This window comes from Trachinotus anak, unplaced genomic scaffold (assembly GCF_046630095.1).
Source record: "Trachinotus anak isolate AG129_WGS33_773 ecotype Australia unplaced genomic scaffold, CSIRO_AGI_Tana_v1 ptg000007l, whole genome shotgun sequence".
Taxonomy (NCBI): Eukaryota; Metazoa; Chordata; class Actinopteri; order Carangiformes; family Carangidae; genus Trachinotus; species Trachinotus anak.
In genome coordinates this window covers 13715455-13735174 of record NW_027273858.1, presented here as the reverse complement: position 1 = coordinate 13735174, position 19720 = coordinate 13715455, and the positions used below count along the sequence as shown (strand labels likewise).

Sequence of the window (19720 nt, the reverse complement as noted above, 5' to 3'; positions counted from 1 at the left end):
ATATTTGAATTTAGGTATTCAGTGTTGTACAGACATGACACAAGCTCAGCTTGTTTGTTTGGCCATGTATCAAAAGTCCCTAACCCCTAAGTCTGAATTTAGCTCATGTTCTTGATTCCCACCCAAATTATTTCTTATCCTCCATTTGCTGCAGCTGTCAGCAGTGGTTGCCCAATGTAAAAATTGTATTTCCGCTCCATTTAAATCAGATTTAGCCCAGATGACAGTGCTGAAGCTGGGTTACATTTCTTATGATGTTGCAAAAGATCAAGATGCAAGCAGAAACAACACCAGGCCATTAACTCAGGTAATACACAGGACAGGTCAATTTTAATGCCCACAGTATTCTTCTGACAGAGAACATTCAAATATAATGATCTCTTTCCAACAGTACCAGTTACCCTCCATGCATTTTAGAGATGTCTCATGTCCATTTTCAGCCCCACAAGCCACTAGTTGCCCATCATGGGACTAGCGTGCAAGTTTCCCTGCACAGAGAAATGCAGGTTTACATGTAGTCCTCTGCTCATCAAGACTTCAAACTTAGCAACATGTACAGAAACAGAAAGGAAAAAAAGGCACTCATTATTAGAAGCACCTGCCCGGACAACACAAACTTCCACAATTCTGACGTTGAAGGTAACTTCTGAGTATCATTGACACAGCACAGGTGACGTTTAACAGTGATCACTAGACGTAGTGGGCAGAGGCTTCGACACATTTCAAAGGTGTGCGCTTAAAAGACAAACATTTGGTTTCATAACTGGCCTGTTATGTTAAAACTAAACAAGTCTAAACACATATTCAATTAATCTTAAAAAAAATCTAAAACAAATCACTACTGCACATTTTCAAGGCAGTATCCAAGAACCTCCCTTGACAGTGGCGTTTTATTCTTTATTCCTCTGTTTGTGTATAATGTGTCCTCCCACTGTGGAATTAGCCTCTTGTGCTTTGACTCTGTCTCCAGGAGGAAAAAAAAAAAAAAAAAAAAAAAAAAACTTGTGAGACGTCAACTTGAGAATTCGCAGCACAGTCTGGTTTCAGTGCAGCAGACGCTGGCAGTGTCAGAGCCAAAATACATTTAGAAACAATCCCAAAACAACTGTCTCTGAAAACTTGATTTTGCAATTAGACCCAAAATGATCACGTGCTATAGTGTAATTGTAACTCCTTTATGGTCATTATATAAACAAATAAATCCTTGTATTGGCCCATGATCCTCTAGTGGCACCAAGTGGAGGACACAGAGACAGGCATACATGTCAGGGGACACCCAACCAACAATCGGTAAGAAATTATGTGTGGATGGACTGAAAGAAAACATGGACGGATGGCTGATTAAAAAAACTAAACAAAAAACAGCGTTACAGGAATTGAGGGGAGTATTTGTAGAAAATAGTGGAGCTTATGTGTCAGAGTTGAGTATGGCAGGGTGAGCATGAGGCTTCAGGCTGAAGGAAAAGTTGCCTGGAAGTGTGTCAGTTGAAGTCAGGTTTTTCTGGGAAGGTGCAACCTGCTCGTCTGATGATGACGTTGGCAGCGTAGTGTGCAGCCTTCACACACTGATCCAGTTGTTTCTCCTGGACCAGCTCAGACAGGAAACCTGCATGACAGAGGACAGACTTTTACAGAAATCCACAGAAAACACAGGAAAGATTCAAAACAATCTGGTAATGTCATCACATGAAAACCTTACCTCCTACAAAGGCATCACCTGCACCGTTTGTGTCAACAATGTCCTTGGGGTCAATCTTCAGTACAGGGAAGGTCTCAACCTTGTCACCTGCACAGACATGAGAAGAAAAATTATACCTCTACAGTAAATGTCTATAAGAAGACAAGAGACTGAAAGAAATTAGAGTTGTATAAGGAAAGAAAAATAGAAAATCTTACTTAAGGCCATAATGGTTTGATCCTTCCCCTGGGTAAACACTACAATCCTCTGTCTCTTTTTGTTGACTTTGGGTAAAGCCTGGGCTTTCTTGGCAATTTCCTTAATGTCCTTGGTCTACAGACAAGATACATATTAACACAACCAGTTGATAATGCACAAAATACAGGAAAAAAGTGAGGCACCAATCATGTGCAAGCGCTAAATGGGACTGTCGGTTCACTCACCTCTAAGTCCTGCTCTTTAGCAAATGCAGCTGCCTCCTGAGGAAACAAAAAAACAGTGATGATGTATATTTTACAAACAAAGGTGTGCACAAAGTACTGCACAAGCATGTGAGGTCAATACAAAGCATCTGAAGAATGTGCAGTGAAAGTCTGGTTTACCGTCTCATTGCCGAACAGCACATCAACGTAGGGCATAACCTGCATGAGGTTGTCCTTGAAGAACTGGCAGATGAAGGGCGCAGAGAGGTTCAGGCAAAACATCTTGTTATTTTCAGACGCGTGCTTCGCCACTTTCAGGATGGACTCAAGGGAGACAGTCAGGAAGAAACCCTGGAAGGAAGGAAAGAATGACACTGAGTCAAGACTCACCTGATTTTTAAATCTCGATGGGCTCTAATGAGTTGCATACAGTAAGGTCCTGAACAGAAACTGCAACAAAATAAACCCCTGTGCTCTCCTGGTGGCCACACATGGGTACAAAGGCGAAGTGACAGGACATGAGTTGACTTGAATATCATAAGTAAGTAAGTTACACATCATATAGTGGTTTGGCTACACTACATTACTCACAGCGATGTAGAAGACTTTAGCTTTTTCCACCAGCTTCCAGTTTTCCTCCAGGTCTAGATGCTTATCCTTCTTATAACAGTTAGCAGCAGCTAGGTTAGCTACCAGAGACCTGAGAGGAGGAAGCAACAGAGATGAAGAGTTATAGACAGATAAGGATTATAACGAGTTCACAAATGTGCATTATTTTAATGACCCACCTGTTATCACCGGTGATGCAAGCAGCACATGACCCTGTGGGCTCCTCATCTTGCTCGTAGTAGTGGGCGTCGATGTGGGCCTCTTCAGCCTTCTGCTTCAGGATCTCTCCAAACTTGTCTTTGCCAATGCAGCCAAAAAACGTACCCACATTATGGGGTTCTTGGATCATCCACTACAGACAACAGCTTTGATCAGCATTGGTCGATTGACTACAGCAAAAATTTCACAGAATATTTATGTGGCGACAGAATAGGTAGTGGGTGAGTTTGTTTATATGACTGACCTGAGCGATCTTTATAGAGTTCTGTGTGGCTCCTCCAGCATGGTACTCAACTTTAAACTTCTTCACCAGCTCATCAAATCTGCACAAACAGACAAACATGCCATTCTACTAATTCATATTTTCAAAAGAAGATACATAAAGTTTGTTCACTTCTGCAAAACAGACCTACACCATAAGCACTGGCTGTAAAACAGAATAACTACTCATGTAAATCCAGCCAGCTGCTGCATCATATTAATACTTGATTCTAATAATATTGTTTCGAACAACAAGCCATTTGCTATGTATGTGCATTTTATGACCACTAGCCTTCCCTTTAAAAAAATGCAAGTATGATAATAGAGAAGCATGCCTCTCTGTCTGCATCAATCCCCCATGAGCTGTATGATTGTGTGCACACTCATCTGAGAGGTTGTGTCCTGCCAAGCAGAGAGCAGAGTCGTCTTCAATGTTTGACAAATCTTAGCAAAGTAATTTATGATAAAACACATTATCATGTGTATCACGCGTCTTGATTGCACAGACAGGGGACATCCTCATTTGACGGGCTACACCGGTGGCAGCAACTTGACAATTGTGCAGTAAGCATTTAAGTCCACCACTGCACTGCATTTCCCATATTTACACACCACACAGATGTTTACAGGTTTAATAAATGAACTGTTTACATTTATTTATGTTGCAATTTTCACAGCAGAGCTATCTCTAAGGAGCATTGCAAACACAGAATGAAATACCCAATGTTGTCAGAGTCACAGGCCTGAGCTTCACACTGTAATTTTACTGTTTAACATCCTAAAATGATTTTGTTTTTTGTTTTTTTCTATTGAACAACTATGCAAAATAAATACATAAATAAATAAAAATATATTGTAATGGGACTTTGTGCAGTAATATACAATATATGATCAAGTTTTTGGGTTTTTTTGGGGGTTTTTTTTAAATAGTAATTCACTACAATGTACAATAACTAAGATTAGTTTATATCATGAAATAGAGGGAACCAAATTTAAGCTTTCACAGCAGAAGTTTTTCTCTGAGGAGCACGCCCCTGGATCACCCTAGCTGGCCATTTCTCACATTTCCTGGCTAATGCATAACCTTGTGGAAAGCACTGTCTACAATAACTTTCTGTGGGATGCTGCTTAAGTGCGAGAAAAGTGCAAAGTTTCAGACCTCACCACAGACAAAGTATCCATTATGGCTAGGTACTGAAATTAAACATTTTTTGAGTACTGACCAAACAGCGTCTGTTTGGTGCTGAAGGCTTAGCCAGATTCTTACAGGAATAGTTACAAAATTTTGGTAACACACTACTTGCTTTCTTGCGTAGAATTAGACGCAAAGAAAATATAAGCTACAGCCTGTAGCTTATTAGCTTAGCATTATGTTGTGTGCATGGTGATGGATGTAGCCTGATAGCTAGTAAGACTGTGCTCTCTGCAAAATGTTTCTTGAAGGTAAAATATATTGTACATGCATGACTGATCACTGATTATACTATTTGAACCATTTATAGCTGTTACATAACAAAATGACTGAAGCAGTGCTTTGATGTTCTGCTTAGGGCTCTGTAATTTACCATGTTATCTGCTCTAAATACAGCAGTCATATCAACCCACACTCAGATACACATTTGTGTGGTTTATGTGAATGTGTGAGAGACAGTGCGTGCAAATGTATCATTGGAAAGTAACTGGCTGACTGCTGTTAAAGGTCCTGAGACTGAGCCAGATGCTGCAGAGGAGACATCTGGGATATGGAGAAAAAACTACAAGGGGGTGACTCACCTTTTTTTTTTTTTTTTTTAATAACTTGTTGCATTGTGGTCCTTAATTATTTCCACTTGCACTTATCAAGCCACCCTCTCCACCCATTGAGCTCCCAACAACACTGCTGACTCTAATGTTGGGAATCAAGAGTGCAAATCTTCCCTGGCATTAATAATTCATGTATATTGAGATGTAATAGTCTGCAGTGGTTGCATAAAAGCTGGATTTATCTTTTTTTTTTAAATTGGCTTTATCAAATGTCATCGATCCACAACAACATATTCAGTGTAAATTTGAAGTCAGAATACATGAGAACAATCCGCTCTCACACCCACAGTCACTCATGACTTTCTTATCTCCTGCTGCTAAATGTTTGCTTTCTGGCTCGTCTCAGAGGGACTGGGAGGTGAAATGTCCTGGTTTGCTATTGGCTGAGAGACACTCTCTCTCTCTGCTGGATGTGCTGCTTAGCCAATGGCCATCTATAAAGGAACGGAGGTCAATCGTGGTGATTTCTGGTGTGCGCCTGTTTTGACTGGCCCGCTCCAGAACAGAGAGGAGCAAACTCAATAAGGACACAGACAAATTTACTTTTCTCCTCGTACAGAGTGCAGATCCTCACAACCTATATTCTACAGGAAATGTTGCAGTGTAGGGGATACGAACAGTGCTTTGTGTTTGTCCTCTGCCAGGATCTGGTCATTGGGTTTCAGAGTGTACCTGCAAATGATTAAAGGAGGGAAAAGAGGCATTAGTTTCTCAAAGTCATCAGAAACATGTGCTAAATCAAACCCTGCTCATTCAAACAAACACAGTAAGAGGCTGGATTATATTTATCTGGATAAACATTACAAGCACAATGGTGGTGCTGCCAAATTGAGTTGGTCTCTCCAATGGAAAATATGATTAATGAAATTTTCAGCCATCACTTCACAGTGAAAGGCTTTGAGAAACTTTGTCAGCGCCTTTGTTACACGCTATCACCACTCAGTCCAAATCAGCATGTCTGTCAATAACGCTAAACAGAGAGTCGTTTCCTCGAAAGACAAAGCTACATTGGGGATTAAGTTGCAGCCTTAGTCCTGGTTTAATTCTATGTGAGGCTGAATTAGAGCTGTGGTCGGCTGGTTTAGCTCTAATCCAGGGGTTTACGCAATGGGTTTGAGAGTGGACTCTGAGCTGGAAACCAAGGACTTTGACCTGGTCAGCTGTGACAGAGCTTGGACAGAGCAGAAAACTACTAATCTGACGGTCAAGGTTTCTGCTGATGGTGATTTACTTATGATCATTAAATGAATAAATAAGGAAGTACATAAAATTTCTGGATTTGTGCAGCATATGTGAGGATCGCTGCCTTACAGGAACCCCACAACATTAAACTTAAAAGAAGAAGATTTATTATTGAGTCACACTGTTTTTTGTGCTCTGCTTACAGCCTTTAAGGCTGGGCTGACGTGATCACTCAGCTAAAACAGTCCAAAACAAATCACTAATGTAGGATACACCGTCTCATTTCAGGATGTAATAAAGCAGGGTATCTGCTGGACATACAGCTCTGCTGACTGATTATCAGAGAGCTCTGATGTTTCCTGTGCCCTCCTCTCTTGTATCATCATTATCTTGTATCTCTATTGATCAAATTATATCATAGAGCCTCTGTCTGCTACGGTCAACCTTCACAGTGGTGACCTCACCGGCACCACATGTCTATTGACTGTGACTGTGCTTTTTGGAGATTCTACATGAGCATAAAAAAAAAAAAAAAAGATTTAGGCTTTAACAAAGCAGAATTCATACAACACTGGAACAAAAGAATCCAAATATTCGTAATATTTACTGTGCCTATATTATTCTAGGGTCAATATAAAATGGTACAATATGTGAATTAATGTTAACATTTTTCATTTAAATAAACTAACTTTGATTAATTAATCAACTTTTGAGGAGTCATTCAATCTTTATTAAGGACACAGCCCAGGGGGGCCAATGTCACCTGCGCAACTACTGGGTGATAGTTCACAAGCACTGTGGGTATTTCTAAGCCAATCAGCAGTTAGGACTACAACCACTGATGAGTTTATTTAAATGACAAGAATTTTATTTCATTGCTTCAGTCCTTTAACTTACTTGTCCAAGAAGTCTTTGTCCACCACTGCAGAGATGTCCAACAGGGGGTTTCCCATTCCAAAGAGTGAATTAGGGCTGAAACATAAAGACTATACGTTAAAAGAAAAGCACAGAGGGTTTAACATGAAAGCATGGACTAGTTATCTCCCTTCAATTTTTGCTTTTTACATTAACGTCGCAGACAATCCATGTCGTCTTGGTCTGTTTGTCTTTACTTTCTGATGCTGCTCTTAATAATTAAACTGGATTTGAAATCTTCTTATAGCTTATTAACACTGGTTGGTTGATTCATTAAAATAGCAGACAGCCCTCATTTCAGGAACAGTGTGGAAAGGTAAATTTCATGGACTTAAAAATTCAGGTTTAGCCTCTCCACTGAGTGTGCAGGGTTTCTAACCCACTGTTGACCATTCATTTGCAAAAACCCACAGCTTTGCTTTCATGTGACTTATATCACATGATTTTAAACTCCCAATTCACACAGACAAAAAAGCAGAAATAATACATGTGTGAGAGACACAGATTGGAAACACAAGACTCATCAACCAATATTACATAAGAATATGAATGTGGTTTGCAGTGAGGCATCCGGTCAACCATGCATGTAACCATGTTATAACATTCACAGAAAGGCAACATCAGGACAGCACTGAGCCTACAGCTGTGTGTGTGTGTGTGTGTGTGTGTGTGTGTGTCTCTGTTAGTGCAGCGTGTTCTTTCATAAAACAACCGAGTGCAAGACTTGAATATCATTGCAAATCCTAGTCTTGTAATGGCAAAAAAACAACATTTTTCACAACAGCACAGCGACATTCCCACCACTGGGCTCAACAAAATAAGACGACTGACAAGCACCTCTGCACTTTGTGTCAACATGTCATTCCCACTGGAACTTGTCTCACACATCAGTAAGCAGTTAAAGCCAGTGAGTCTGAAACTTTTCTACAAGCAGATACTGAATGATCTGTGACTAATACTGCAAGATCACCAGGTGTTTGTGGCGGCATGTTTACAGTGTACACATCATATCTGTGTCTTGGTGTTGTCTTCTTGTACGTGTTTCTGGGAAAACCCCAGATGGACAAAGTCTTTGAACACAACTCCTGACAGATGCCAGCACATTAACATGTGCTAGCATATTTTCCCATGCCGCCTTTCTTCCTAAAATCGGCTCGAGGACAAGATTTAACGCAGCAAGAAGATGCCACGTGGAAGAATGCTTTTGAAAATACAAAGAGAAGGGAGTGACTGACCGAAAAACAGAACACGCGTCAACTAATGTGGCAGATGTCATCTCCTCACTATCATTTCCTACAGCACATACATCCGGCAATGTGCAGTCAGGTGATAACTGGGTTTCTGCTGCCAATTACACTAAACCAGAACCAATGCCTGGATTTGGCTCAGCTCCCTGTAAGTCATCGTGGTCTTACCTTGCAGCAGACATGGTGTCCCTCTCACAGTGTAACAGCTAGGTACTGACAAACCTGTTGAGCAACCTAAAAGCGGCTCAGAAAAAGCTAAGCATTGAAAAACTTCACAATTTCAGCTCAGTGTGCAGTCAGATCGATTTACCCCTGCAACCACAGCTCCTCCTACTCGGGGCTGACTGATTGGAGACAACTGGGGGAGGAAGGTCCAGGACAGTCTGTCTCTGTCTGGTGATTGGCTTGTCTCTGCCGAATCTAGCCACAATCCACTCATTCTTCTGAAGCTAAATAACGCCGTGAGGAGCTTGCTGATGACAGAGACACTGTGATATGTGACCTGTCTCTGCAGGTTTCAGCTTGGTGGTGCACATTGCCCAATTGAGATTTATTCAGGGGAGACAAAAAAAACAAAAAACACATTAAAACATTAGATATTCACGACCATGTGACTGTTTCGCAATTCATTGTTTTTGGGAGCCGGTACAGGATGGCTCAGGCCAGCTTTCTCTGCAGCAATCTTGGCACTGAATGGACGGAGCGCCCAGATCGGTCCAAGTATTTCTTCCTGCAGCTTTAAAGCATGCAGAGGGAGGCGGGGGTCATGCTGGACTTAGATTAGATATTGGCACACACACCTGAACAAAAAGCGTCTTGCTAGAGTAAACGGAAACACAGCGGTGTCTAAACGCCCCCGACACTTCATTTCACAAGCAGCTAGGTGTTTATTAGCCGCAGCTGCACGTCGCTGAGACTCTGCACCGGTCCATGTGGACGACGACCCCTTCTCCCCACCGTGGCAGCGGCTCATACAAACATTTAGTCTGCTCAAGACAACCGACATTTTCAAGCTCAAGCATTCATAGTGCATTCATGTAAACACTGCAAAACATTAGCATTCAAACAACACAGAAGAGGGTCGTGTCTCCTCGACTGCCAGTTTGTTAGCTTTTTTTTTTTTAATCTTTCGGTCACCTTAGTTTTGCAGGAGTCAGTTTGGTCGGAGACTCCGACTTCTCCTCTTCTGAGAGTTTAGGTTTCTTTGCTTTTGGTTCTTCCGAGGCCATGGCTGACAGGAGCACGTTGCAATCACCTTAACCGGTGTGAAAATGCGGCCGTGCTAAAAGAGTTCAAGGAGTTTGACACCCTGAGTTGTGCCTCGCAGGCTGCCGTACATACATGGTTTGACACCCCAGAGCTCCGCCAATCAAAGTGTTGCATTAAGTGACCACTGTTCAATCGTGTGTTCCTGCGGTAAGGCGTGTTTATTTGTGACACCTTTCAGCAACAAGGCAATGTAAAGCGCGTCGTTTACATAAAGACATAAAGGCATTAACACTGGGTATAAAAGCAACACAATGCAATGCAAAGCGCTTTACATACGACATAAAACGCATTAATGCAATGGCTGGATAAAAAGAGTCACATACAAAAAGGATTTAAAAGAGTAATTAATGGCAGCTGCAAACAGGAAAGGCTGTAGTTCAAATGAACTGAGAGTTTGAGCAGTTTTCAGGAAGTGTGTTCCTCATCTGTGGTGCATAAAGACTAAATGCTGATTCTCCACGTTTAGTTTTGACTCTGGGGGGTGTTTGCAGGCCTGTCCCAGACGACCTGAGAGGCCTGGGCTGTTCACATGAAGCAGCAGATCAGAAATGTATTTTAGCCATATATACAAACAGCAGAAAGTCAAGTATTTGCCACACAGGAAGCCAGTGCAGAGTTCATGAAGTTTCTTGTGTAAAGATGTTAAAGCTGTACTATTGAATATTGTTGCACAATGTATCAGATTACATTATATATATGCAACATGAAAGGTTTACTTTTTTCCGCTTTTGAATAGGCCCACAAAAGTTCAAAAGCCTTATTTAGAACAAATATTAAGATGAGAATGTGACTATCCAAAATACAAATCAAATCTTGAATTAAGAAGTAAAATACAAATGGTAAGTAAGTAATGATGTTTATGAAAAATAACATATCATAAGATGAGACATATGTGGGAGGAATAACTTAAAATACATTTCTAGGGAGTCTAGTTGTTTAGTGAGTTTTTTGTCTTGAGGATTTTACAGGAGGAGATTTTAAATTCTACATTTGTGTAAATAACATTTTGCCAAGAGAATCATATTGTCAACAAGATATTCAACCACTGAAAGGTTTACTTTTTCACCTGACGCTGCAGTTTCCCCACATCCCTATCGAGCATGTCGTTCACCTTTACTGCTCTAATGGGCATCATTTTCAGCCACAGCAGACAGCTGCTGCTGCACATGATGGAGCATTTACTATTTATTTAGACAAATATTTCCCTCAGGGGTTGGTGGAGACTAAACCAGAGCTGGTCAGACTTCTTCTTCTTTGGCCTGTTTATTTGAGGCACTGGTTATAATTTTACTTCTCACACCTCGCACATCTCTCTGGTGGATTTCAGTTTAAGATTCAGTATTTCCATAAAGTTGAAATCAACATTTAACCCCGATACTGATCATGTCAGTTATGTTATTGATGATGATATGGTGGAGAAGCTATATATTCATGAAGTGTAAACATATTTTATTTGATTTCATTTGTCCATTTATGTGTATATATTTGTTAATTTATTGTCTTTTATTAATATTTATTATTGTTTATTGTTGCTGTAGCTTTGCTGTTGTTATATGTGTGTAATAATTGTTTCTATGAAGATTTTGTATAACATAGTCTGCATGAAACAATGGCAGCTATTTGCATTCATGAATTTGAAAACCTAGTATGAGGGTTAAACGTGAGGATAGGGGTGGGCCCTGGGCCACATTTGTCATCCAGAGATAAGGGACGGCACAAATACCTGAAAGGCCCGACTCAGGGCAGCAAAATCCCAATTAGCTGCCCGTAAACGTCGCCTGATTAAAAAGTGTTAAACTTTGCCCTGAAAGTGTCGATCAGGTTGATAGTAGCGTTGGTTAATATGTGAACAGGCCAGAATACATTTCAGCACTGCACTAATTGGGTTTGGGGCTTATTGTGTTGATTTGTCGACGTGTACTCCTGACGACGTTGCGTTTACGTGTGCTCGGTTCTGCAGGCGTCTCCTCAGCAGCTCACATTTTTCTGCCATATTGGCACCGTGTAATGAACTCAAGGCACAGTCAGCTGGAGTAAGCAGGTAAAACTTTAAACAATAGGTGAAACTTTGTCTACACTATCCTCTGTTTAGTGCTTTCATGTCGCCTTCGAGTTTGTTTAGCCTTATAGCAACAGGATGCAGGTGGTAAAAAAAAAAAAAAAAAAAAAAAAGTCTGAATTTGCCAATTTCAGATTGCTAGCCAACCGGATAAATTACCTGACATTGAAGTTAGTGTAAACGGATTGACAGTAGGTAAATGTTGACAGCAATCACGCATGCATTGCCTTGTTTTGATTTGCGGGCTAACGAATGATGGATGAGGACTTGGTGTAATGCCTCTGCCTCAGAAACAGAGCCCCACTGCCACTGACAACAACCACCTCATTGTTGCAGCTGAGATGATCCACAGTCTGTTCCTGATTAATCACTCGGGGGACATCTTCCTGGAGAAACACTGGAAGAGTGTCATCAGCCGGAGTGTGTGTGATTACTTTCTCGAGGCGAAGGAGAAGGCAGTGGACCCCGAGAATGTGCCCCCCGTCCTGCAGACCCCACACCACTATCTCATCAGCATTTACAGGGGCAGGCTCTTCTTCCTCTCTGTCATCCAGACTGAGGTCCCTCCGCTGTTTGTCATTGAGTTCCTGCACAGGGTGGCAGACACGTTTCAGGTTTGTTCTGTTTTACCAAATAGATGCCAGGATGTATAAGTCTGACATCTTTGCTGCTGTTCAGCCTGAGCGTCCTCCATCAGAAGTTGTGTCTAGATGGATCGTGGTTCACATCTCACACCAGACTGCATCTCTAGTGATTGCATTTTACTTCCCTGAAATGATTTTATGGGAAATTGCAGTTTCTGCTGAAGACACGTTTGCTTTTAACCATACAACTGGAGAGCAACATGCAGTGAGAAAGCACTTTTCTCAGCTGTATCCTACTATTTGTGAGGCTTGTTGTGTTATACCGCTGGTTCTCAAACTTCTTCTGGCATGGCCTCCTTCAGAAGTCAAAAGATCATCACACCCCTCCACGTCATCATCAATGAAAGAGGAAGCAACTAATAAAAAAGGATCCATGCACAGTTTTAGTGAAATAAAGGCCAGCAAACTCTTGTTCTCTCTTTTTTTCTTACGTAAATCATATTCATTCAACTTAGTTTTATATTTTATGTAGTTTCATATATTTTTTTTCCCATTTTTTTTCACCTGGTCACCCCTCTCCTTCCTCCTGCGGGGGCCTTACACTCCTCCAGGGGGACTTGCCTCACAGTTTGAGAACCACTTTACACACGCTAGAGCTGTCACTTGATTAGTTGAGTGACAGAAAAATAATTGGTAACAATTTAGATAACGTTCTAGTAGTTTCTAGTTTCTAGTTTTCTAGTGTTGGCTTGTCTTTATGTTATGAGTGATTCCCTACCTGGGGGTTGAGGCCCCTCCTATAGGTCAAAGGATAAATCTGAGGGGTTCATGAGATCCGTCATTGAAGAGCAGAAAAAACAGGTCTGCTACATAAGTTTGAATACTCGTCCTCAGTCCTTGCTTTTTTTTTTTGTGATGAACACATTCATGTTCAGATGAATCAGTATGAGAAGTTGTAACTTGCAGACTTCTCAAACCTGCAATGAAGTAGACAGTGCGTTATTTAATGAGGTAACATGCCTAATAATTTTGGAAACACCGTTTTATGTAATAGGAAACTGAAAATCTTAAGCTTCTGGAGAGCTGATCAGACAAAAGAGCAATTTGATGACACAATCTCGGGCAACAGGAAATTGTTACAGGCATTTTTCAGTATAACTGAAGTTTTATGGAACAAATGATTAACTGATTAATTGAGAAAGTAATTATCAGATTAATCGATATTGAAAATAATAATACGTTTCAGCGGCCCAAATGTGGAAACAAATCCCAGCGTGTCCTCAATATACTTTGGTTGGGCTGAGCTGCTGGGTGTCTACCATGGTTTTTTAGTAGAGATGTGCAGTACATATCAAAAATGCTTGATTGTGTACTTGCTTTCGCGTGTTCTGCTTTATGTAGTATTTCCTCATAATGCAATGTACAAAGGAAATGGAGGAGCTACTCACAGCCACCACATGTTAAAACAAACTGTACATGGTTTCACAGTGTGAAGTTTGTGTGTGTGCGTAAGTATTGCAGAATTTCCCTTAAGTAGTAAAGTATGTTGCTTTATTCTGTGCTCACTGCAGAAATTTCATACTGTCAAATTCAGTGTACTGTGCATACTGCATGTACACAGTGATTGTGAATTAATATGTCACAAGCTTTTTTCATACGCGCCAGTCTAATGTTCTTATAAGTGTGATGGGTGTTTTCATCAACAGGACTACTTTGGAGAATGCTCAGAAGTTGTCATCAAGGACAATGTGGTGACGGTGTACGAGCTGTTGGAGGAGATGCTGGACAATGGCTTTCCACTAGCAACAGAGTCCAACGTCCTCAAAGAGATGATCAGGCCTCCCACCATCCTGCGATCAGTCGTCAACACGCTCACAGGTAAACAGGGGTCGTCCTGACAGCTGACAGCCAAATCTGAAATAATACCTGTTTGCACATTAACCTTTTTGACTTTTTTTGTGTGTTTTACAGGAGGTAGTAATGTTGGAGATACGTTGCCAACAGGTCAATTGTCCAATATCCCGTGGAGACGGGCTGGTGTTAAATACACCAATAATGAGGCATACTTTGATGTGATAGAGGAAATAGATGCCATTCTGGACAAATCAGGTAGAAAACAACCACTTGTTTGATCACCATAGATGAAGGATGTATTCGCGGAAGAGATGTTGGATAAAATTGGATCTAGTTGCTCTTTAAACATGCTTACATCTCCGTCAACCTTTTTCTTTAAGGCACAACAGTATTTGCAGAGATCCAGGGTGTGATTGAAGCCTGTGTAAGGCTCACTGGGATGCCTGACCTGACTCTGTCCTTTATGGTGGGTTCACTTCCTCAAAGCACTGTGCTTCTTGGGGTCTGCTTGCGCGTTTGTGCAGGTGTAAAACTCACCGGCCCTTGTTGTTGTTGTTGTTGTTGCTTTTTGGGGACAGAATCCTCGTCTTCTCGACGATGTGAGTTTCCACCCGTGTGTGCGGTTTAAACGCTGGGAGTCCGAGCGTGTCCTTTCTTTCATCCCACCAGATGGGAACTTCACACTCATGACCTATCATGTCAGCTCTCAAAAGTAAGCAAAATGAAATTGATCAGTTTATGTATGAATAACAAGCAGGTATGAATCATACATGCATTTTATGTAGTTTAAATATTTGATCTGGTAATCAGCCTAACTGCTGAAATGACATTGTGCTAAATTCTGTCTTCGTCCGTCCTCAGTCTTGTAGCCATTCCAGTGTACGTGAAGCAGAACATCAGTTTCTTTGAGACGGGACCTTGTGGTCGCCTGGACATCACGATTGGACCCAAGCAGACCATGGGGAAGACAGTGGAGGGCTTGATGGTCACTGTCCACATGCCTAAAGCTGTGCTCAGTGCCAACCTCACAGCCACACAGGGAAATTACACCTATGACCTCGCTACCAAGGTAACCAACCACATACAAGGTTGCCCCAAGCAGCGATAAAGTAGGTCTGTTTAAAATGAGAGGTCAGAACATCTTCAGTGTCCAGTGTCATGTCAAATGCTTCATCTTCATCAGCTGCCTAGCTCTTAGGTGTTAAATTATTAAACAATGTAACATAAGATTTTCTATTCTAAAATATGAATTATCCTTTGTACAAAGTCATGACAGACCTAAGTAGCTTTGGTTAGAACCTGTGGTGTTAGAGGGGAAGTAAAACTTAAAATAAAATATGTTTTGTTTCATTGTCCCTACTTCGAGCATGTTTATGTTTTCTTAGATGTTGGTTTGGGATATTGGGAAACTGAACCCCCAGAAGCTTCCTAACCTAAGAGGCAGTCTGAGTATGCAGGCTGGAGCCCCCAGACCTGAAGAGAACCCTTCACTCAACATTGAACTGAAGATACAGCAGCTGGCCATATCAGGTAATCTTAAAAAAAAGTCAGTCCTTCGTAGTCACACTCTTTCTCTGTGGATGTAGTTGATTTGCATTTTCAGCCGTTTCTCACTTTGCCTCTCTCCCCTCTGCACAGGTCTCAAGGTGAGCCGTCTTGACATGTACGGAGAGAAGTACAAGCCATTTAAAGGGGTCAAATATGTGACTAAAGCGGGGAAATTCCAAGTGCGGACCTGAGTAATGACTGTCGGAGGCCCAAGGTGAACAATCCACTGTGCCAAATAGGAGGCAAAGTTTCCACACCGCTGAGTCAGCTCTCCAATAAGTCTTATATATCCTCCGCCTCATTGTTATTAATGAACGATTTTGCATTCTAACAGTTATTTATTATGTGTTTGGCATTACATAAATATGACTGGATGGTATTTGTGGCCTGTAAAGGGATGCCTTAATAATCAGTGTGACCTTGTTGAAGTGCTATTAGTTTCTATCCAGTTTAATTGTGCTGCATTGTATGAACCATTCCTCTTTAGTTTTTTTTTTTTTTTGCTATTTTTTGAATGTTTTTCTTATTCATTTTTTTGCCAAACACCCTCTGAGTGTTGCCTATGGGAAATATTTTACTTTGAAAAGGGACACTCACAGCTCACTGCCTTGCTTCTCACCACTTCAGCACACCTTCACAATCTTACTTGCATGTTGCCTAAGAGTAAGCAGCAATGCCTTTGAAAACCATTTTACACAGTAAAAGGTAGCCAGTTTTATACACACATATATGTTTATTTTTGAAAAATCAAATCTACTTTCTGAGTAGCTGCAGTGTATCTTGAGGCACTGTCTTTAGTGCAGGTATTTTTGCACACATTCACTCTTAACGTGGCCTTGTATGAGTAGGTTTAAGTGCTTTCAAAGCACACACTACAGCACAAACTGCATGTCTTCAAGACCTGAGGGGAGTATATCGTACATATATCTTATTTGTCTAAGGTACAACATTTGACTAAGGAATGGAGTTTAACAAACTGCAGGGCCCTGAAACAAGCAAGTGATTCAGGCGGTCTGTCGGGAACAGTTGCATAAAAAGCACTCAGAAATCTACAAGATCCTCACCTAATCTTGAATGCAACGTCTTTACTCAGCACAGCATTTGCACAATCAATTGTCCATGTGAGAAATACTACTTAAAGCTCTTGTATGAAGTTGAATCTGTATTTTAGTGTAAAAGATGTCTTATAAAAGCTTTAAAATGATGTGTTTTTGTGTGCTTTTTCATTCTAGCAGTTTGGTCCAGACTGACTAGCCAATGCTTTCTCTAAAGTTTGTATAGACATTCATGGTCCCCAGAGGATGAATCATACTGACTGGGGCCTCTTACTCAAGCACCATCATGACATTTGTAGTTTTAGTGAAATGTCTCAACAACTATTTGATCGATTGTCATGAAATTTGGTTCACATGTCACATATTTTTTGTTCCCCCCAGGATGAATCGGAATAATTCTGGTGATTCACCATCATCAGTCAAAGTTGTCCAGTACTTTGGTTTATGACTAAATACCTGCAAAACTTTCCCATGAGCCTCAGCCATACTTTGTATTTAGCACTAATTAGCAAATATTAACATGCAAACGTGCTAAATTACATTAAATGAACATGATAAATATTATACTTGTTGAACATCAGCATGTGGAATTGTCATTGTGAGTGTGTTGCTAGCATGCTAATGTTAGCATTTAGATCCCAAAGCTGGATTAAATTCATGTTTCCCCTACAACACTCACTCATTTTATGTAGCGACAGCAGTGACTTAAGAGGCCGACTCGCGTCATAATTATAGTCTTTTATTCTTCCAAGGCACAGCAGATGTGTTGGCAGGGCTAGAAGCTATCAGAATACATTCAGGGTGTGAATGAACACATCAAGTACACACAGAACTACACCCTGTCGCTCTCAGTGAGGGGTCAGTGACTGCTACATGCTCAGTAGGCCCAAATAAAATAGAAAATGCAGTTGTACGTTCTGTGCTGCTATTCAGAGCTCTGTCCCCAGCCTTCACATGGACGGCTCACTTATACTGTCTAGGTGAAGAGGCTTCACACATACACACAAGCACACACATACAAATTCTCCATTTAACAGTTAAATTTACCCAGCCATTATTAAAAAAAAAAAAAAAAAAAAAAAAAAAAAGATAAAACTTGATGAAATAATGTTTAGGGAATGAAAATGTGCATTCACTCATCTGGTTGCATGTAATATTGAGTTTCCTGTTAAACTGCTGTGTAATTATTCCAGACAAAAACACTCAGTTCTTTTTATTCCAACCTAAAAATAAACTAGACTGCTGGACTGGCATCATTGTCTGATGTCACATTAAAAAGTTGTTTTTGTTCTCAAACCGCCGGGGTCGTCTAGAAAATCTGAATGAAAATGATGCTTCAGAGCATCCAGAGTGGGACTACTGAGCTCACACACAGAGAAACATCTAAAAACAAGGATGTTGGGTGGCTGTCTAAAAAACTGTTTTTGATTCATTTTGAAAAGAAAAAAAAATCCCAACAGTTCAACTGTTACAGTGAAAGCACAGAAACAAAACAATACAATTAATTAAAAAAATGCAAAGCAGGAGAAAATATTCTTTTTTTTTTTTTGCTAGAAAAAATAAAATCAAATACAGACCACAAAACATGCTCCAGGGCCTCCAAAGAAAATGATCTATCTTGTTTATAATAACCTGGATTTTAAGTGTTTAGAGAACCTTGTGAAGCTTACAGTAATAAAACAAATCCTTTGGCATTGTTCACTGTGACAGTTCAACAAACTCAAAACACACATAAAACATCTGAACTAACTTCGACTTCTACTTTACTGTCACTCATACTGCCAACTACAACCTTTCTGAAGTCACCAAAAAAAAAAAAAAAAAACTTTTTTATTGACAACCATAAATTTTTTTCAAATTATACACTTGCTTTTGAAACTGTATCATTTACCTAAGAGTCATAACACTTTTAATCCAGAAGACCTTTCAGTTCTTCAAGTATAAACATCACCGGACAGCAGTGAGGATGTATCACCTTTGAATTTGTAGATCCACAGTTAAGAACAGTGTTATTACTAAAAGTAAACATGAAGAGAAGAGAGTCCATCATTGGCTCACACAAGACTCCACACTTTAGTGTCAAACTCAGTGAATAAAGATCATAGCTGAGTGTTGTCCATAAAACAAATTATTACTGTATATACAAAGGACAATAAGAAAATCTCACTGAAAAAAACTGAATGAAAAGTAAATATCCTCTTGGAGATAATATCTTAATGTCATAATTTGCCTTTAGAAAATAGAAAAAATTTCCATGCAAAAAATATATACCTGGGATTTGGATAAACTCTTGTAACACAACATACCAAAAATATATATTAAAAAGTTACAGATAAAGGGCACTGGAGAGCAAAGCTGAATTCACTCCAATAAATGAAACCTGCCTGGTACCAAATCAAATGGTCCTGGTACTTACACCCAGACTACAGTGGAGAATAAATCAAAATCACCTGCAGTTTCCACTTTGAAGAAGTGCACGTTCACCCCTGATGAGTATGCACATTGCTACTTCTACATGAGGTGTGTGCTATTGATGCCAAGTTTAGAGTGTTACTAGTTTCAGTGACCAGGTCTGTTTACTGGTACCAGGGGGTCTTGCGCACCCAGCGAAGGGTGAATCCTGCATCTGTGCGGATCTTGATGGAGGCTGCTTCTGCTTCTCTGACAGTCTCCTTCACTGACTGCATCAGATTCTGGGCGTTATGGACCAACATCTCTGTGGCCTGGATCAGGCAAACATTAGGAAGTGAAGCCGTTAATAAACAACAACAGAGACGGGCCACGAGGTTGGATGTGTGTGTGTATCCCTGTAAGTTATGTGCATGTGTTTTGTTTTTGAGTTTACCTGCTCTGACTCCTCCTCACTGATGTTTGTTCGTCCCAGCATGGTGGCTTTGACAGTAGAGAGGATCTTCAGCTGAGTACTGATGGTAGGGATTCGCTCACACACCTTTGGAAAGAGAAAGGCGTGTAAAGTATTCTCTGTAGAAGACATACAGGACTTTTCATCACGTG

General features: G+C 40.6%; 3 protein-coding genes across 6 annotated transcripts in view; 1 reads left to right on the top strand and 2 right to left on the bottom strand.

Annotated features, from left to right (window-relative positions):
* Positions 1-303: 303 nt before the first annotated feature.
* adka (adenosine kinase a) lies at positions 304-9644 on the bottom strand. 2 transcript variants are annotated; one of them, XM_071480784.1, is made up of 11 exons: positions 9474-9644; positions 7072-7146; positions 5611-5664; positions 3173-3251; positions 2889-3061; positions 2692-2800; positions 2281-2451; positions 2122-2157; positions 1897-2011; positions 1700-1786; positions 304-1606 (listed from the first exon to the last, which is right to left on the bottom strand). In XM_071480784.1, exons 1-11 carry the CDS (start codon positions 9563-9565, stop codon positions 1482-1484), a joined length of 1116 nt encoding a protein of 371 aa, XP_071336885.1. In that variant the 5' UTR covers positions 9566-9644; the 3' UTR covers positions 304-1481. The 2 variants fall into 2 exon arrangements, with proteins under 2 accessions (XP_071336885.1, XP_071336886.1); XM_071480785.1 differs by lacking the exon at positions 9474-9644 and adding an exon at positions 8505-8656.
* A 1763-nt stretch (positions 9645-11407) lies between these two features.
* Positions 11408-16854, top strand: ap3m1 (adaptor related protein complex 3 subunit mu 1). 2 transcript variants are annotated; one of them, XM_071480780.1, is made up of 10 exons: positions 11408-11426; positions 11566-11646; positions 12001-12278; positions 13955-14126; positions 14220-14357; positions 14483-14568; positions 14681-14814; positions 14964-15171; positions 15488-15632; positions 15741-16854. In XM_071480780.1, the coding sequence occupies exons 3-10, from the start codon at positions 12006-12008 to the stop codon at positions 15839-15841; spliced, it is 1257 nt and encodes a 418-aa protein (XP_071336881.1). In that variant the 5' UTR covers positions 11408-11426; positions 11566-11646; positions 12001-12005; the 3' UTR covers positions 15842-16854. The 2 variants fall into 2 exon arrangements, with proteins under 2 accessions (XP_071336881.1, XP_071336880.1); XM_071480779.1 differs by having other exon boundaries at positions 11424-11646.
* Positions 16855-17428: 574 nt separating this feature from the next.
* The window catches only part of LOC139622989 (vinculin-like), a 25674-nt gene continuing 23382 nt past the window's right edge, over positions 17429-19720 (bottom strand). For both annotated transcript variants that reach the window (XM_071480772.1, XM_071480773.1), the window contains 2 exons: positions 19551-19655; positions 17429-19428 (listed from right to left, as the gene is read on the bottom strand). In XM_071480772.1, coding sequence (XP_071336873.1) covers positions 19282-19428; positions 19551-19655 — 252 coding nt within the window. In that variant the 3' untranslated portion in view covers positions 17429-19281. The remainder of the gene's footprint in view (positions 19429-19550; positions 19656-19720) is intronic.